Raw genomic sequence first — 19,395 nt, 5'->3', positions numbered from 1 at the left:
GATTTAACTCCAATCTTAAGTCTACCAAGTCAGAATAAATATTTCTTTTGTCCCTGTGCTTGCCTAAAAGTTTAATGAAATGCTGTACTAAAGCATGTCTGTTCATTACTTACATTATCTTGTTTCTAGTATTTCAATGTCCCATTTGCAACACCTTGAAAGTACCCACCTGAATGATTCAAAAGCTATGATTAATTTTTAAGCACATTTTAATTAGACAAAGTACCATAAACAATGTTTAAAGAAGTAACAAAAAGGAACTTTTAGAACTAAGCATAACCCATGTTAAAAAAAAAAATCACAACAGACAGGTGATCTAACTCTTTCCCATGCTGCAGATGTTTTTTCTGTATCATTTGCTGATGACTGACAACCACTTTCTAGAGGGAGGACTTCTTTCTCTCTTTCAGTCAGTAGTCTACCCACTTCCTGTCTTCTCTTCAGCATGCTCCCACCTAGCTTATTCCTACCCTACTTTCTCACATCTATTTTTCACTGTTTTTCTCCCTGATCCTCTCTTTAAATGTTTCTTTTGTTTGCCACTATTTGCATAACCAATACAAGGCACTCCTTTCCCTTCCTTATCAGCCTTCAGGCTGCAAGGATTGTAAATCCCACCAGGTCAGACCAATGCCGAACGCTTCAGCTTCAACGTTAAAATACATCCCAATTTGCACAAATTTCAAAATAGTTTAAAGAAGCCAAAACTATTAATAAAGGAGAGACCCATTATGCTGCGCAATCACATCTCCTTGTACACACAACCGTTATTCGTATTAGGCATTCTTTTATTTCAAAACATTCCAAAATTCTACCAATTTTTATCACTTACAGTGACAACTTATTCTCATGTCTAGTAATGGTTAATGCTAACATCATGCCTATCCACTCCCCTTCTTAATTTATTATTGCCTTTTTTCAGTACCTTGTACAACTTCTCATTACTCACCAATCCCATATGTCAAGTATTTGCAAACATTCGACTTTAGTTAACCTGTATGGTATTAGAGATTATTTTATAAAAAGTAAACATCACATTGCTCCAATTTTTCAAGCAAGTTATGAAAGCTTTTCCATTGGGGAGGCACTTTTTAATTAAACAAAGCATATCCCATGTACAGTCACAACTATTAACACCGTGCTGTCACCCATAGCATGAGGGCAGACCAGGCTTTTCCTCTTTCCCTGTCTCTCTCCCCTTTCCACAACTTAACCTGTCAATCCCTCTACACAATTACTTGTTATATTGACTGGTGTTCCTTTTCTCCAAACAGTCATTTTCAACACCAGTGCTTGCCATAGCCTTTATGCTTCACTTCCAGTGAACGTGGAGGTGAACTTGGAGATCAATGAACAATGAACTAGGCTTGGTACTATGCTTGCCCAAAATTTTCCCTATTTTTCAAACCCTCACAAAAAGGTTATTTCCTATCTGTATTTACATATTTCTGACTTTTCTCTCCACACAAAATCTGAGGTTTCATTAACATGATACTTTCTAATGCTTTCCAATGAAACATTTGAAATATAGTATCATTGGTTTCCTATTTAACAAACATCCAAATAGATGACTAAATTAAAAAAAATCCTAAACTAATGCTGTTTAGGTTTCTGGAAGATAATTCTTAACCTAATCTATCACATTGACACTGTCTTAACTGTAAAAACTATCAATTTTGGTTATGAAGTCAAATACTACCTTAGAAGTTTTGTTAAAATAAGAACAAATTAAAAGCAACTGTGTCATAACCATTGTATTTACAGAAAGAAGTATTGTGAGAAATCTATGGATAGAGGACTATGCAACAGAACTAGTCATCTTGACTTAAATCCCAGATAAAATATTGGAAAAGCTGTTGCAGGGTTCAACAAATACAGAATTAAAACAGAGAAAATTAATTTTAGTGTCAGCCAGTCACAACTGTTTCTTACAATGTTTAAGAACATATTACATGGGCTTTGAGATTAAGTGCTTCACTGAAAATAGTAACGAGGCAAAGTTAACATATCGTCATTTTAAAGGAAATTTGCTAGCATAAGATTGATTAAAAAGTTTTATGCAATGCCAATAGAATACATCATATGGATTAAAGAACTAACTACAAGAAAACCCCCAATCTGTGGAGAAGCAAGCCTGAGAACATCTGTAGGTAAAGTTTTACTAAAGCCCACATTACTCTTTCATCAGTATTTGCATAATCATCAGTAATAGCTTTATCACCAATAATTTTTTATAAATAGTTGGTAAAAACATTAACAAGAAAGACTGTCACCTGGACTGATAAGACAGACTTGTCAAGGAAGCAACAGAGGAACACTGTCAAATGCAAAAAGACATAGCTAGGATAAAGGAATCCAGGCCATCCCTACAGAATAATGAACAACCATGCCAGCAGCAAAAGTAGCAACTCAAGAGAACCAGCTAACAAGCCACTCACTGCTAGTTGCTAGTGCAGCACTGCAGTAAAAAGGATTATTATGGTTTTTTTCCTTTACAAAGAGAGGAGGGAGAGTGGAGGAGAGACAGTAATCTTCTAGTAAGACACTGAAATATTGTCTGCAGTCCTAGAGTCCACATTTTAACACGGTTGGAGAACTGGAGAAGATGAAAGAAGTACATGTCAGAAGTTACATCAGAGGCTGGAGAAGAATACTTAAAGAGACAAAATCTTCAGCTTATTACAAACTGTTGGGTTAGTACTTTGAAAAGAAAGAAAAATACATATTCAAACTGGAAAAAAACGCACAGCCAGAGGCCAGAAAGTGATGACGTATCCACTAGAAATCCCATACAGATTTTGGTAAAGTACCATTTCCCCATCAGAACAAGGTAACAATGGACATTGCAGATTTTCTCCAATCACTCCCCCTCACAAACATTCAGCAGATGAGACCCCTAGTAACAGTTTAATTTTAAATAGCCTTTAGTTTTGGTAGAGCTGGTATCTTCATCAAGAGAAATATTATTCCTGATGCTATTTCTAGAAGTTGGGCAGGTCTGGAGCCCTAAGAGTGTCCCATTTAAAGCCCTCTAATTCCATTTCTCACTCACTATGAAGTTTCTGTTTCAGAAAAATATGTCATAAATTCCACCATACTTATGAACAAAAGTAAAGAAGTCTGTGGGTTGGAAAACAGTATTAATATTTCAATAAAATAAACTAGTTGATGTGGTATAATAAATCACATTTTACACTGCAATTTTAGCAACAGATAGCAATCTAAACATCCTTAAAAGCCCCATAAAACTCAAATGCAACAGTAAGTATTCCATAACTACAATGTATAAATCCAAAGCCTTAGGTTATTTACCAGTCTTCAAAATCTAAACATCACTGGGGTTCAATATATCAGGCTTTTAGATTATCTACAGTTCTAATTGATGATCCAAAAATGAGGATTATGAAGCAGGATAGAATGTGCACCAACTCTTTTGACTACCAAATAGCATACCAACAGCTAATATATGTATGTATTTTTAAATCTTTCCCTGCCCTGTAAACCATTAAACTTCTCTGGAATTCACAAAGGCACATATAGAGAAAACCACTAAAAAAGTGGATTAAAGGCATTTGGTACTCACTTGTCTATCTCAATACCAAGAGGATTAGCTGGACGTAGGGACAAGGGGGGAATCCCTTTGTTCCTATCAGTGCGCATGTCATAATAGTTCATTTCATCCACCCAGACAGCAGACTGATCCAAGATACCTAGAGAAAACAAAGCGCAGATCCTTAAAACAACAAGGGCAGTCCAGCACCATCAACTTCTAACATACTGAATTAATTTGAAAAATCCTGATAAATATAAAGTGCATGCCTAGGTAATATATTGGAAGATATATAGCAAAACAACCTGGATGCAATTATGCTAAATTATTTTATTATAGCTGCTGAAAAGGTATTCATGGCTGGGCATCAAACATTACCCTCTCACAGACTGCACAGTTTCATGTATGCTAAGAGCATTTTCCTGATCACAGAGTATTAGTATTTTTCATTCCTCCAAGTATTTTGGTATCTGTCCAAACCTTGTCACCTACTAGTTTCAAAGTGAGCAATTACCTGGAGGTCATCTTATTTGCATATTTCAGAGAAGATCCCTTTTCTGTGCCGCTCACTAACCAAAAAGTAAGTGAACTTTGGCCACATGCCAAGATGGATGACTCAAAGGACACAGGACTATCTTTGTTTCCAAACCCTTAGCACAGACAATGCGTAAAGGTGAGGCACCATAGGTCTCAGCCCTCAGCCATACGCTTGGCCATGCCCTTCTTTAACATACCCACCAGATACCCAACACCAGAAATTATCCCATCCCCACATTTACCTGTTTTTTTTAAAATAGCAATTCTCCCCTCCCATCACCATAAGCTTCACTGCATAACATTTGCACTTGATTCACCTTTCTATTATTAAGATCTTAGTACAGCTCAGGAGAAATTATGTTATTTAACTGTCACTGAATAGCAGAGAACAAAAGCCTGTAAAAGTTCTTATGGGAACTCCTATGTTAGAAAAGGTAACTATCCAACTTCATCAATGAGATGTTCTGAAAGAAACATTATCAATCCAGAGAGTATTTAGACTGGATTCTAGATAAAGCAGAGGTCCTACACTGCTTGGCAACATCATTTCAATAGTTAAGCATGTCATGAGAAATACTGTACGCTTTCTGTCTTGCAGAATGGTTTGAATTACAAATAAGAAACGGCACTGAGGACTCAACTTTCTTTAAAGGATTAACTGTCAGCTCAGGATTTAGGTGTAAAGCTCATGAGCTGGTTTATATTTTGTATTTACCTAGTACGCATAAGAGTAATTACTGGATCCATTATGAGGGGTTTTTTAAATTTTAGAAGTTTAGTGCTACTTCCTAGAGAAAAATAATTGCTACTTTTCATGAGTCATTGAGGGTTTTATCAAGGATATTTAGATAGAAGGATTAATTTCACATATACCATGAGTTTATCTATGTATACATTTGCAAATTTTATTGATATACTCTGCTTTTTCTAAACAACTGAAGATTGTCCTGAGGTGGATCCATTTTAAACATACACTTTATTTAAAGAGGCACTTAGTCATATATTTGTTTAGTAAAGAAAACAGATGGGAATTTGAACAAGAAAAATACCTATTTTTTCAGGTTTAAGCAGTTTGAAGGAAACAGTTGAAGTTCCTTTGCCACCAGACTTCGTAGTAACAATAATGTCTCCCTTGTCATTTTTAGCCGATCCGACTCGACACACAATTTTACTGGCAGACATCCATTCAGCAGTTAGAAGACAGTTGTGCCCACAGATTGTTAAACCTGGGAAAAATAAAAAAGAAATACTCTACTGTGAATAGAAATATCTTTTGAAATTCTGTAATGCAAACACATTTATGATGCTTCATATATTTTATACAAATACATCACCGTTCTCCAGTCCTTTACAGCCAACTACAGTCAAAGAGTCATGAATATGTTTTTCAGATTTTCCCTAGGTGACTTCAGGTCTTTTGTCCTAGTGACACTTCATGAGACACAGGCAGTGCTGCTTGAAGCTTATTTTAATCTCTTCCACCAGTTAAGGGCTACTGAAACTTTTACTTGATGTTGTACAATAGATCTTCTGTCTGCAAAACCCTAGAGAACTGCTGTTCAGTATTGGACTTAACGTGAAACTTCCATCAAAACTGCATGCAAAAAATCTTTTCTAAGTTCACTCCATACGACTTTGCATAGCAAAAAAAATAAAGAAACTCTGCAAAATATTCACAATGAACAATGTTTCTTCAACCTTATTTGTCTAGCAGTACTTTCGTGGACACAGAAGGGGGTTTTGGTCAAAAAAGTATTAATTGACAAATACTCTGTCCCAATCTCTTCTGTAAAAAATCCGTGATGCAAGACTAATTCTGCTGAATAAACTGCCCCTGTTGTACGAAAGAACAGTCATGTAATGTTCATCTATTTTCTCTTCTGAACCTTCTCAGAAGTACAATGACAAACTATGAAATAAAAATACAACATACATTTTAGCCATGAAGCTCTCTCGTAGGAAAAGACTGTGGCATATGAAAATATGTCAAGCTTTAGTGTAAACACTAAAAGAACACCTCTTGATGCTTAAGAGTCAAGGTACACCTTAGTATAAGGTCCAAGGCTTCCTGGGGCTTCATGTCAAATCAGTCTCACCAGCTGATCAATCTGACCAATCAATCTAATCGATTCTGGTCAGATCAGGACTCCGGATGCTGGAATACATAGATTGTTTTCTTAGATCTAGAACAACAATTTCCATGTTCTTAATCAGAGTTTTGTTGTCCTGAAGAAGTGGCAAGATCCTAATTTCTATAGTATCCATTTGGAGAACAACTTCATCAGGTTCTTCTTAAATAACACCCTTACCTATAAACATTCTGCCTTATACCCAAAAGGACAAGGTCGTACTAGAGTGTTGGCTCTATTGGAGTATAAACTAGACAGGCATAGCACTTCCTCCCCAGTTGGCTTGACTTTTGTTTTTAATTTCTAGAAAGCTCTGACCAATTTAAAAAATACTTACAGACAGAAAAGGGTCAGCGTATGTAGCTCCCTACCAAAGCTTCACACTTACTTTTTCCCACAATTTAAGTCTCTGACATTACACAGCAGAAATTTGGCAGTTTTCATGGTTGTCAGATGTAAAAATGCCTTACTCCCTGCCAAAAACTATTTTGAAAATGAAAACCAAAAAAATAAAAAACAGAAAGGCACTGAATCTTATTACAACTGCAAGTAATTTTACTTGAGCAAGGACAGTAGATTTGTTTCTTAAAAGATGCCTGAATAAGGCAGGGGACAGTGGGGGGAAGGCAGGCATGAAATACAATACACACACACAAAAAGCCTTAAAATAAAAATATTTTGGTTGTTATTTATTTGCAACATTTTAACCAGGCCAGTTTTTATTTTTCAGAGTGGAAGAAAAAAACCCACACATTTATGATGCATGGGTTTTAACCTTAGGTTATATTATTACATCTCTTCTGGCTTTATGCTAGCAACTTCTCTGAAGGAAAAAAGATGGCAGTAGGAACTAAGACTAACTGAAAGAATTTGAACCATTCATAAATAAGTTTTCACCCTAGAATTTCCAAGGTCTGAATTCATGCTTAAATTAAGTAATACTTTAAAACTAAGATCCGAGCCATAGCAATTTAGTAGGGTAAAAATTTTTGAACAACTGCTTTAAAGATCCTTTTATCAATTATCTTCTCATCGGAGGTTCCTAAAGCTCTCAAGAGAACAAGATCACAAGATCTGACACTTCTGAAATGGAGGGAAACAGCCTTTGTCTGTGTCTTAATGTAAAAGAAAGCAAGTCTCTATTAACATTTTATATACCACACTAAATATAGTAATGGCACGAGACAATTTCTAAAATAAAAGCATTTTGGGGGAGACCTTTTAATAGTACAGGTACAACATTTTTTTCTTCTCCAAAAAAAGAAAACTTCCCTTTAAATAAAAGTTAATTTTAATCTGTTGCATGGTACAAAGATCTTTGAGAACATCATACTCTGGTTCTAGATTTTATGTGCCTTTCAATAAATAGGCACAAATAATTCTCTTATTGAGACTTTCCAATTTCGGTTAAGCTTATACATTGACAATTTTACAATGCCTACAAAATACAGCTGCAAACGTCTTAAAAGACAAACTAAACCTTGAGAGCATAAATGTTACAGGTATCTCCTGTACTTGTCTTTTTGTACCATGAGCTAGAGTTACAAATAAAAAATGTATTTGGTTTCAAAGACACAAAGAGATTACTAGAAAGCTCTCTCAAATGAAACAAAAAGGCATGTTCTCCCATTATGTGATATTCTGTTTATATACATATATATATATAAAAAGTTACTTGCTTTTCATTTGACTCTAATGCATCTCAAATAACAGACTATAAACTTTATAAAACCCTCACTCAAACTTGCTTAAATCTCATGCCTACAAAGGCTCACTTTTGCAAGTATCTCCACTCAAGTCACTGGGAATATTTACATGCCTAATTTAACCATAGAAAGAAACCTTTACATGTCTGGGGCCTTAGTCACTTACTGGAGGAAGCTGAGAATTGAGCTAAGGAAAAAAATAAGGCGATCTATTATTTATTTTTAGCACAAAGCATGAGACTATTAGCAACTATGTGTTACAAGAGTTACTCTGAAAAAAATAGGAGAAAAAATATTAGCAGTTAGTCAGCTGTAATACCAAGGCACAGTTCAGGAGACGTCTTCCTTCCAAGAACCTAGCACTGATCACCTCTAAGAGGAACTAATGAGGTTATCAAAGTACATCAACCACACAGATACACAGAAATATACTCACCTCTAAACATCATCAGTTATTTGGTTATTTCTCAATAAAGATTCATTAGTATACCGCAACCTTGTCTAGGGCTCAGGAAAACACTACTTCAACGAGCAACAGCAAACTGAAGTGAAGGGGAAAACTGTAGTAGCTTATGCTTGGCCATAAAGTTCATTGTGGTGGCCAAGAATGGAATTTGGGAATCTTGGTTTACAGCCATGAAGTGAAATATTGTTTCTAGCAAAGCCAAAAAAAATTCCAATGGACTTCAGAGGAGTCATGATTCCACAACAAATTAGATAAATTGCCTCTAACATGAATACTGAAGTACACATATGCTTATCTTACAAAAGAAATGAGGGAAATTCCAGTAGTTATAGTTAATTTGGATTTCCAGAAAATTTGACAAAGTCCTTCTCAAAAGGCTTAAGAAAATTAAGCATCTATAGGATATGATCCTCAAATGGATGAATAGCTTGTTAAGATAGGGCTATAGTAAATGGTGTGTTTTCACCAAGGAAAGTTTCCACAGGGTATGTGCTGGGATCGCTTACATTCAATATATTCATAAATGACAAGATAAAGAAGTTACAAAGTCTGTTGATTCTGTTAATTTATTCAGAATGTAAAGACCATAAAAACTAGAAAAAACACAGAACAGACCTTATTAGACTAAGTGGATGCACTATAGTGTAGATGCTATAAAGCAGCAGCTGAAATTCAATGAATAAACATGATGCACACAGGCAAAACTGTAAATTCACAAATGACAGGCTCAAACGGACTACTAACCCTCAAGCATTAAATCATGGGACTATAATAGGCAGAACAACAAAAAACATTAGCTCAATGCTTCGTAGGAGTTATATGGAAAACAGAATCCTATGGAAGAAATACAAAACAAAAGTGAGAGTACAGTATTATGCCACAGTGCATTCACATCCTGACCTCTGCATGTAACCAAGATAATGTTCACCCATGACTGGTAGTGAAACCAAAAGAGATTCACTGAAGAGTGACAAGAAGGGTCAAAGATACATGCAGAATATTTAAATACGCTAGGACTTTTCAGCCTGGAAAAGAGGCAACAGACCAGTGATGATCAAGATTTGTATGGTTAGGAGAATCAGAAAACTGCTTGTTCCCTCTTTCAATGTAACAGTTATGATGATTCAACTGAAGTTACCATGTTAAAATCAAAATGGTGAAGGAAATGGTTCTTCACATAATGTGTAGCTAAATCATTGATCCCGCTTCATCATAACTGTTGCGGACACATAAATTGACTTTTACACTAACTCAAGGAATAGCAACACTCAATAACTTTCTCAATACATTGAAAACACTTTTGGCAGGAAAGTTTCCATGCTGAAATTCTCAATGCCTGGGAAAGTAACAAGGGAACATCTCATTACTTCTATCCTCTTCTAGTACACTCCCATAGGCATTCATTCTTAGTGTTCAGCACAGGTTGTCGAGTCAGGCTTAGCAAGTATGGTCATTCTGATTAGTTGCACATCAGACAGCACCCCTGAATTTATGGATACAAGCACATATTTGTGAAAAGGGCGTTTCTCACACCATGCAACCTAGATTTTACCATGCAAAAAAAGTATCTCTAATCATACCCTAAATGTGACATTCTACCGTCTCCAAAGAAGTTATTTTTTCAACTTACCTATGAGGTCTGTAGGCCCAGTCCCCAAATTTTCTCCTCTAATTGTCACTTTTGTCCATGAGATGCCTTCATTGGGAGAGATGCCAGTTACAAGTGGGGGCTGCCGTGCTCGAGACATGATGTCTATTCAGTTACCGAAAACTGAGTTGCTTTTAACTGTTCAGCAAGAAACAATCATTTAAGAACAATAGTTATATTATGTAAAAATTATTAAAAACCTTTTAAGCTGTTCTTCTAAAATGGTAAAGAAACATGAACATAAATATGGTACACCACTCTCAAAGCCTTTTTTGCCACAGTCATGAAACAATAAAGAATAGCTATACCTTCTTTGCACTTCCATTTTTTAAATTAAGTATAGCTCTAGTTTTGAACTGTAAAGAAAAAGTATATTCAGAAAAATACTAAACCATCAAAATGCTTAATGAAACTATATACACACACCCCAAATCACTTACGTTAGAATTCAAATGAGCTTATTCAATCCTCTATTAGAAAATTATTGTATTCCTTACAAAGTTTAGAATTGCTAAGATAAGTAATAGACTATGATTACATATCCAGATAACTTCCCCATCAAAATTGGACTTACTGGCACAGACAGTCCCATGGGAAGAAGCCCCCAGCACTTATTTGTATAGAGCACCAATGTTTACATAAACTGAGAAAATGAAAATATTACTTACAGACACAATACTAGCAGAGAACATCAACAAAACAAATATCCCAACAGATCAATAAAAATGTACATAAAATTACAAGAAGAGTATTCCTTTGCACCTGAAATTCAGAATCAACTCAAACCAGTTTAAATAGCTCTGTAATAGAAACACCAATATGCTACATGTTATGCAGCCTACATTTAGTTTACTATGCAACTGATCACAAATTCCTATGGCTTATTAACAGTTTCCTTTGCACAGCTCTGCAGCTGTAAGAAGCAGACGAGTATAACCTGAAGCACATTAGCTCCCACCAACTTCTCCACATTTACAACACTTACTAAACATAGAGCCTGCCCAAAGGTATGCAGGTCCAACAGAAGTCAAAAGAAACTTTTTTCCCTGCCTCATAAGGACTTGACGGTAATTTTGTATCACCTGTTCCATTTCATGACTCCTGAATTCTTCTACTAAGATACAACATCATCCTTAAAATTCCTAGTAAAAAAATTTCATTTGGTATTCTTGAACTTCTTAAAGTTAGCTATGATCAGTTTCTCATAGGAATTCATCTGCATTGGAAAGGTAAGAACCAAAAATAACCTATAGAAAGAAGTGGTTTTATTTCCAAGAAAATCCAAGAATGATGAAATAGGTCACTATTCACAAGTCTTAGGTACACATATTAAACACTTTAGGATACACAATTTTAAAAGTTCAGGTTGGTAAAAAAAATACATGGAATATAAGCCAAGCCTCATAAGGCTTCTCTTACCTATTTTTATTTTGGATCAAGGTATATTTTCTATTTTTACTTGCAAGTAGTCAAGTCTACGAAACCCAGAACCTCTGTAAATCATCCCTAAAAATAAACTGCAGTAAAGCTGCAGTTTCCAAGCACCTGCAGTTAGGAAATACCAGAATTAAGTTACCTATCTTTGTGTCAGCCACTTCTGCATATACGAAACACATTCATTGTACCATCATACACCATGCTTCTACACAAATTCCCCAAATTTTTCAGTGTTCCTAGATAGATTTGCCATGAGGATTAAAGAAGCTCCCACTGATTGGTTTCTTTCTTCATGTTCTGAAGTTGGAACACACACTGAAAATGAAGATGGAAATCAGACAGGCAGGAATAAGTAGGAAGATCTCATGGTAAAAGTAAACAAAAATTGTCCCCATAACAAGATCCTGTCTCTATCTCTACCATAGATGCATAGCAGGTCACTTGTAATAAAACTTTTTACAGTAACATTTTTTTTCTTCTCAGTTTCTTGGTGTCCAACTTCAGAGCTCACAGCCACACCTGAAGTCAGTGTGAAATGTACCCTAAACATAGGGAATGCTGTACAATGCTCCAAAATATTCAGGTCCTAAATAACCACCTCAAATCTATGAATACATTTGATCTTAAATGTCTGTTTCTCAGTTTCACGTATTTAAAATGGGAATGCTATCCTGCATGTCAAAAGCTATTTTGAAGACAACTTCATTAATATGGAAGAGGCATTTAGATACTCTGAATGCCACAGAACTATTAATATCTTTAGAGAACTTTTGAGACTACCTTTGAAGAGCGTGCAATTAAGTAAGAGATGCAGATTCCTGTTGAACAAGCATAGTATGTTGCAGTATGTGAGCCATGTCCAGTACATGAAGGAAGTCTGGTAAGAGCCCATGATAACACACGCAACATATGTCTGGAACTAAGGTGGTTTGTTTTGGGTTTGTGTTTTTAACTGGCAAACAAAGTAATGTTTCTTGATTGCTTGACTTCACAACATTAAAAATTACATTATGTTTTATTAAAACATTAATTTCCCAGGTTTTTGGAAGCAACAAACTGATGAAAAAGGAGTTAAGTTATATACTATCATATGGATGCTCTTCTAAGTCTGTATGTAAAATAGTGGAACCTTTTACATGAACCCAACATGAGGCTAGAGAAGTGGGCAGTCAACAGATGCAGTCTATAACCTTGTGGGTAGAACAGCACTGAAGGAGAGGGGGGCTGTATCAGCAGATTACAAAAAAATCATCTGACACGATCTCCAGCTACAGAAGAGAAGGTTGTGCTCTATCAGGTGGAGTCCCCTCCCTCCTGCTCTACTCCTATTTTTCCCAGCACTGTTTTTTTTCCCCATCACACAGAGACAGACAGTCTCTGCCTCACTTCGAAACTGAGGCCAGGTCCCAGTCTTGCAGCCAAACTATTTCCTGCCCCTATCCTGCCAATTTTCCCTTCTGACTTCTTATCCATAAGTTCAAGCAGGGAGGGAGAGGCGTGGTAATCAAACCCAGCCACCTTGGTAATTCCTCTTCCTTATCTCCCATTCCTTACCCTGAGCCTTCTTGTCCAGACAGCCCACCTGCACTACTGTTGATCCACTTCCTCGCCACAGGTGGAGTGATAGACCCAGTCTTCTGCAAAGATCCGTAGTCCTGGAGTCCCAAGGCTTGCCCAGCTCTCATCTACACTGCATTCAAAGCTACATTACCGCAGCATCGCCTGACAAAACAATGGGCAGCACAATAGAAATAAGCTTCCCAGTTCTCCTTACTAAACCTAATACTACCTGGTGCAATCAGAACCCAAATTGCAGGGAAAGTCTTGTTTATTCCTGTACAATTACAAGACACATATGCACAGAAGTTCAGCTCTTTCAGAATTTGAAGTTTCCTATGGACTCCTCTGCAAAGAAGATATTAGAGAAGAATTGGGTGTCTAAGTTTACCTAGAGCAAGGAGGACAAACTGCATCTATTCCTCCAGTCTTTCTTTGCAGCTTTTCTCACAGATCCTCAGCAGAGCTCAAAGACATACAAAGCTGTAAAGAAACAGTAGGGTTACATCCACACATACACACCTAAGCACCTTCTGCGAGAAACAGCATGTGTCTAGATACCAATAAGACAACATAAACCACCTCTTATTTCTGAGGAATTTTTTGTAAAGATTTATATAGAATGTTAATCAGCAACACAGATGCAAAAAAGCCATCTTCAGGAACTCAGTGGTAATACTGAGAGGAAGAAATTTTGAGGAAAACAAGTAAAATACAAGCTACTTTGGTATTATTTGGTTGATTTCCCACCCCCAAAAAATTTTACGGTTCCCTTGCATTGTGGCCATTGTTTCTTTCAAAATACCTAGGCATACAGGTAATTGGCTTGAATCAATACCAAAACTCAAAAGTAATATTACAACATATTTTTCTGGATTTCAGAAATTGGCACTAGATCCCCCTTCATGATGATCTAAATAAATGTAATAAAAATGCTGAGCCTCCTGAGGTCTAATATTTCTTCTAAAGTATTTCCATACTTACTGCAGAATTGCTTTAAAATACCTCACTGGAATGAGAATACCACAGTAAATCTCAACACATTACAAAAGCACTACAGCACTGAAATGCTCTATTATTATTATTTTTATAGAGCAATTGGTTTCGTTTATTTCAAAGAGTAAGTGAAGGAACTCTATGGAATCTGTTCTTACTACAAATATCAAACAAGTGCTTGGGAGCCTTCAATTAATTTATAGTATTTCCTCTCCTCCTTCTTATGACAAACATGTCAATAGTCAAAATGACTGAACTGCTTATTGGGAAGCCTAGCCAGTATACTACTATGGCCCAAAAGCAAGTTCCTAATTTTTTAAAAAATATCTAAGGCAAAGCTGAAAAAAAATTTTCATTTCATGAAAAGATACAATAATCTAAGTAAGAACATTTGTTGCAATTCTATACACTGTCCCAAAGAGAAATTTTATTCTTTACAAATATGTATTATGTATAAAATAATAATAATATATAAAAAGCAGCCCTCTTACTGAAAGACTGCTTCTTATACAGACTAGGGGAGATTGTTTAAAGACAGTTTTCTGTACAAGGTATTTCCTTTGAGGAGCCAGACTTACTGAAGAAGTGTTAACAAGAACTTTTTTTTTTTTTGCAATGGACAATCTTCTTCTACACTAACAGATGTCTCTTTCCCTCTTTACTCCCCTTCCCTCCCTTTTTTTTCTTTAAACTTCATTTCCTCACAATATCTCCCCAACAGTTTAACATGGATGACATCTGTTTGACTGCTCCCATGATCTTGCACATATTATTCTATTATTCTGTCATAATTCTTGTTATGAAAGTGCAAGGAGTTAGAAAGCCTCTGCAAAGACCACCTACTACAAAGCCATCTTGAAAAATGCCTTTCATAAACATCATCTTTGCCTTTACATGAGCTTCTCAAATAAACTGTCCTCTCACAAACGCTTGGTTCAAGAAAAAAAAAAAAATGCAGACAATTCTGAGCATTACAGGCTTGCCAAAGAGGGGACATCTTCACTCTTTATCCTAAGAAAAGCCACTTCAAAAACAAATAATGAAGAAACAAAATATGGCCCAATATAAGGATAAATACAAAACTAGTTGCTTTTTTGACTTTTGTAAACCTTTAGTTGGTTTAAAAGGAGAGTTCTTAAATAGGTTTCCCCATTCAACTTTCAATGGCAAGCAGAGAAGAAACACAAAGTAAAATGCCAATAGCTACCATATCTGTTCTGTAAAGCAGAGTACCGCTTACCCCTCTGGAAGAAGTACCAGAACGTGAAATAAGTGAACAACAGAAGTTCAGGATTTAAGGATATTAAATTGGCTGGCAAGTTTAAACCCCAAGGAAAACTGCAAACATCATGATGGCATGAAACTTCAGAAAACAAGTAACCATCAGGTGCCACCTTATAAATTTCACCAGTGGAAAAATTAGCAGTTGAAATGTTCTAAAAAGGAGTTTCTGACTTCTAAAACAAGATAGCAAGTTGGTTACAGTGACTGAAAACTCTTTTAAGTTAAGTTTTCAGTGGTACTTTGTCACACACACTGAACTTAAAAGACTCGCTCAGAAGACAGACTCAAGGTCAATGCAAGTGCCATGGTCATCTAGCAAAGGGAATCTAAGCTGTCAAAAAGGGAGGAAAGAAAAGGCCTATTTGTCACTGCTGAGAAAGTCTAAGCTACAAGCAAGGATGAAAGTCTTCAGGTATCAAATATTTATTTGTTCTCACTCACAACAGAATATGACAGAGTGAGACAGAATACAATTTTAAAAATTTTGAGGCAGGAACAACAGGAATGATGACCAAAGCATCACCCATGTTCAAAACCACAGTGTGCCTCAGATGTTGTTGTTTACTCCTTAAAAAACAAACCAACCTGAAACTAGTAGGTGAGGTACTTCTCTAACACTAACATCACAGCATTAAATGCTTTTCAAATGAACAGATTTATGAAACACCCTTTTTTAAACAAGCAATAAATACTCAGATTCCAGAACCCAGGTGATGGCCCTTTCACCTTAAACTACACAAACTTGTGCTTCTACTAAATAAACCTAATAATTTGTTTTCACTAGAAAACCTGAAGAGTCCCCTGAGTACAACACACTATGACAGAGTCAGCAAAGGGACACAGCAAATGACCCCAAGAAGGACGACAAAGCAAAAAGCTTCCTACATGTTTGTACTCAAAACCATTACAAAATGATGAGAACCACTATTGCAACCTTTTCTGTGCTTTATCTTCCCAAGAATATAAATTCAGACAGACAATCTACATAAACCAAAATTTAAAAGCATCCAAAAAGCAGCACTGTGAAAATAGCTGACATTTATTAACCCCTCTGGAGATCTTCAGTGCCCTAGAATTTCCACAGCCTTCAACACTGCATTAATAATACAAAGTCTATTCCTTGCAAGCCTGCCAGAAAAGACTGGGAAGTGAATAAGCTAAACAATGCTGAAATTCCAAATGATATTAAGAATCTATGCGTGTTTATTTAAATAATAAAAGAAGACTTGTCAATTTAAACAAGAAGTGCTCACGAATCTTACTTTTAGGGGGGAAAAACTCTTCAAAACACCACTAAGCTACTTATAATGAAAAGATGAACAAACATAAAAAAGGGGGTAATTTCACCGTCACACAGAAAAAACAAACCCTCATTTGTCTTGCCCTGTCATATCCGGCACGTCGACTCAAGCCAATAGTAACACTGACAAACACGTTAACCTACAGGACAACGTTGCTTGACAAAATCAGTTTCAATTTGGGAAGATGTGCAAGTTTTGCGATGGAGAGGGCAAATGACAAGAAAGATAAGATTTGGAGTATTAAATGACATAATACGATACCCTTGTCTTTTTCAAAGGGCTCCTGAATATTCCAGTGAGTCATGAAAGGCGTACTAGAGAGTTTAGGTTTTGGGTAGCCAAGGAATAAGCGCGGCAGTTTTGCTTTCACAATAGCCACGCTCGCGTATTTCCTCAGTATCTCAGAGGTCCTGCTCTCCTTAACCCAGCAAGGCACATCTTCACGGCTCTGCATCTTGACAGAGCGAAAGCAAAACAGTCGCAGGACTCAGCGATGCCATTAACATTTCTGAGTCGCGAGGGATTAAAACGCTGGACCCGAGGCAGACGCCGCGAGAGCCCTCGGCAGAGGAGCCCAGCGCCCGTCGCAGCCTGGGCTGCAGCTGCGAGGGATTGACACCGCTAACTGTGGAACCCAGCTCCGGAGAAACTCCGGGCACAGTTCCGGCATCCGAAATAAATTAAAGTAAACAGTGTTGCTGACTCTCTTCCACCCTGTTAGCAGCCTCTCGGTTGAGCTGGAGACCACACACCCAGACCACACAGCACCAGCTGAACTCACTCGCACGCAACATCTAGAAGCTGTCACTCTGCTGAGGGATGGGAGGAAAAAGGGGGGCAGGAGTGCAAGAGTGTGTGTGTGTGTGTTTAGAAAAGCTGCTTGCTCTCTCCTCCTATCCTTACAGCTGGTTATGTTTTGTGTGGTTGGGAAGGAGGGAGAGAAGGGAGGGATAAAAAAAGACCTATAAACCTCACTAAGAAAACATACTGGTCTTGGCCTTTTGTAGTAATGATTTGCACTCCTCCTGTACTAGTTTAGTAGCTGATGAAGGGCTAACAAAGCATCCATTTAACATCAATTAACCTTCTATCTATCACGTGTCAAAAAAATCTAGACCAGTGCAAATCCATTTCTTTGTACGCATTCAATGACAGCATCTTATCGGTTATCATGTACAGCATACCTATATTTTGATGTATTTTTACATTGGGAATTTTGACACGTTATTTATGCGGGGAGGGGAGAGATTCCCCACAAAGAGCAATTAACCAGACAAATGTCATTACAACATCAAACCGCTGAATTTTTCCACAAACATTCCATTGTAAAATGAAGTTTTGTTCATTAGTATCTTACAGCATAAACAACCTGAAGGAAATTTTGATCAGCCTACATATAACACTGGGTTTGTGATCCATCAGCAAGCAGTAAAAATAGCAAACCTCTAAAAATAGATTTAAAAGAACATTAATCTATAATGCAGATGAACAGAGACTTTTAAAATGGGAGGCGGGGGGGAAATCCTTTGTTTCTTTTAGTTCAGAAAATCATTTAATCTGCCAATTATATCACCTGTTCAAACAGAAAAAGCTGAATAAAACGTTTGAAGAATTTTAAAAACTATTTTAGTCAGTCTACTTTAAAAAAAGATTCCCTTTCCTCCACTCTGCTACCACAAACACACATAACTCCTCCACCAAACTCACCAGCACACAAATTTAATTTAATCCACATACAGTCCGAACAGCTCAGAAACAGTCACATTTTCACCTCGGCTCAAAGTCTATTTACCTAAGTGACAGTGACAATCTCCAAGTACCCCTATTAAACAAAACCATCGATACTACAATAATCCAGATGTCAATATTAGCCTTATAAACTTGGATTAGACAATTCCTAAAAATATTTCACCTTATCAAATAAATTTTCAAAAAAGTTAGCTTTAAAGTTCCATAACTTCACACTGAAAATAAATTACTCCCCCAATTTATTAATTAGGTCTACATGCTGGTTTATACCAGTTCTTGAATGAACACTTTTGCTGGTATAGTCAATGTTACAGCACTTATTCATTACCAAGACTCAAGTCAAACAGATTTAAGTTTCCTGAACGTCTGTTCTGGTCATACTGAATTGGATAGAAAAGGGCAATAGCATAGAAGAAAATGTAATTTAAGAAAGTCTGAACACAGATGTTTCTACCCAAAATTTCCACTATTTTCATTATAAATTGCATTACAGCTCCCCAGAAATTAAGTCATCTACTTGGTTAAAAGCTTCTGTATTTATTACGTGACACTTCACTATAATCTAGCAACATTATGAAGAAAAGCCTTAACCATCTATATATAAACATATGTATAGAAAAAAGTCAACTCAGCTTTACACAAAACCATATCACAGATGGCCATAAATCTCCCATTAATTTCTAAATTCTCACAAAGCACATGCTTTCCTACATCTGCTTCTACCTCCAACATCCAGCAAAGTTTACTTCATCTAGAAGTCACTCTCCTTACTGTCCTCCAGTTAAACCATTCATCTCTCTTTTGTTCTAAAGTTATTCATCATTTTCTGTGCATTATTTTATTTATTAGGAAAGCGGTAAAGAATCCTAGTACCATCATCACCCTCTATCTTATGTTATTCACAGACAGAAATTTGAAAACAATACTTTCAAGCATCAAAAACTTTCAAATATGTTTATGCGAATGCATTCAGAAAGATCCAGAAGTTCAGAAAAATAAACTAAATAAATCCCAATGGGATAGGATTTTTTTCTT

At 36.4% G+C, this 19,395-nt stretch overlaps 1 protein-coding gene across 2 annotated transcripts in view; it reads right to left on the bottom strand.

Moving 5' to 3' along the window:
- The window catches only part of EXOC2 (exocyst complex component 2), a 137,298-nt gene that overhangs the window by 112,406 nt on the left and 5,497 nt on the right, over positions 1 to 19,395 (bottom strand). The window contains exons 2-4 of one of the 2 annotated variants that reach the window (XM_069808981.1): positions 10,019 to 10,174; positions 5,137 to 5,313; positions 3,584 to 3,710 (exon numbers count right to left, since the gene is read on the bottom strand). In XM_069808981.1, coding sequence (XP_069665082.1) covers positions 3,584 to 3,710; positions 5,137 to 5,313; positions 10,019 to 10,136 — 422 coding nt within the window. In that variant the 5' untranslated portion in view covers positions 10,137 to 10,174. The remainder of the gene's footprint in view (positions 1 to 3,583; positions 3,711 to 5,136; positions 5,314 to 10,018; positions 10,175 to 19,395) is intronic. The other variant, XM_069808982.1, reaches the window with a different exon arrangement.

This window comes from Haliaeetus albicilla, chromosome 21 (assembly GCF_947461875.1).
Source record: "Haliaeetus albicilla chromosome 21, bHalAlb1.1, whole genome shotgun sequence".
Taxonomy (NCBI): domain Eukaryota; kingdom Metazoa; phylum Chordata; class Aves; order Accipitriformes; family Accipitridae; genus Haliaeetus; species Haliaeetus albicilla.
This window is presented reverse-complemented; position numbering and strand designations above follow the sequence as displayed.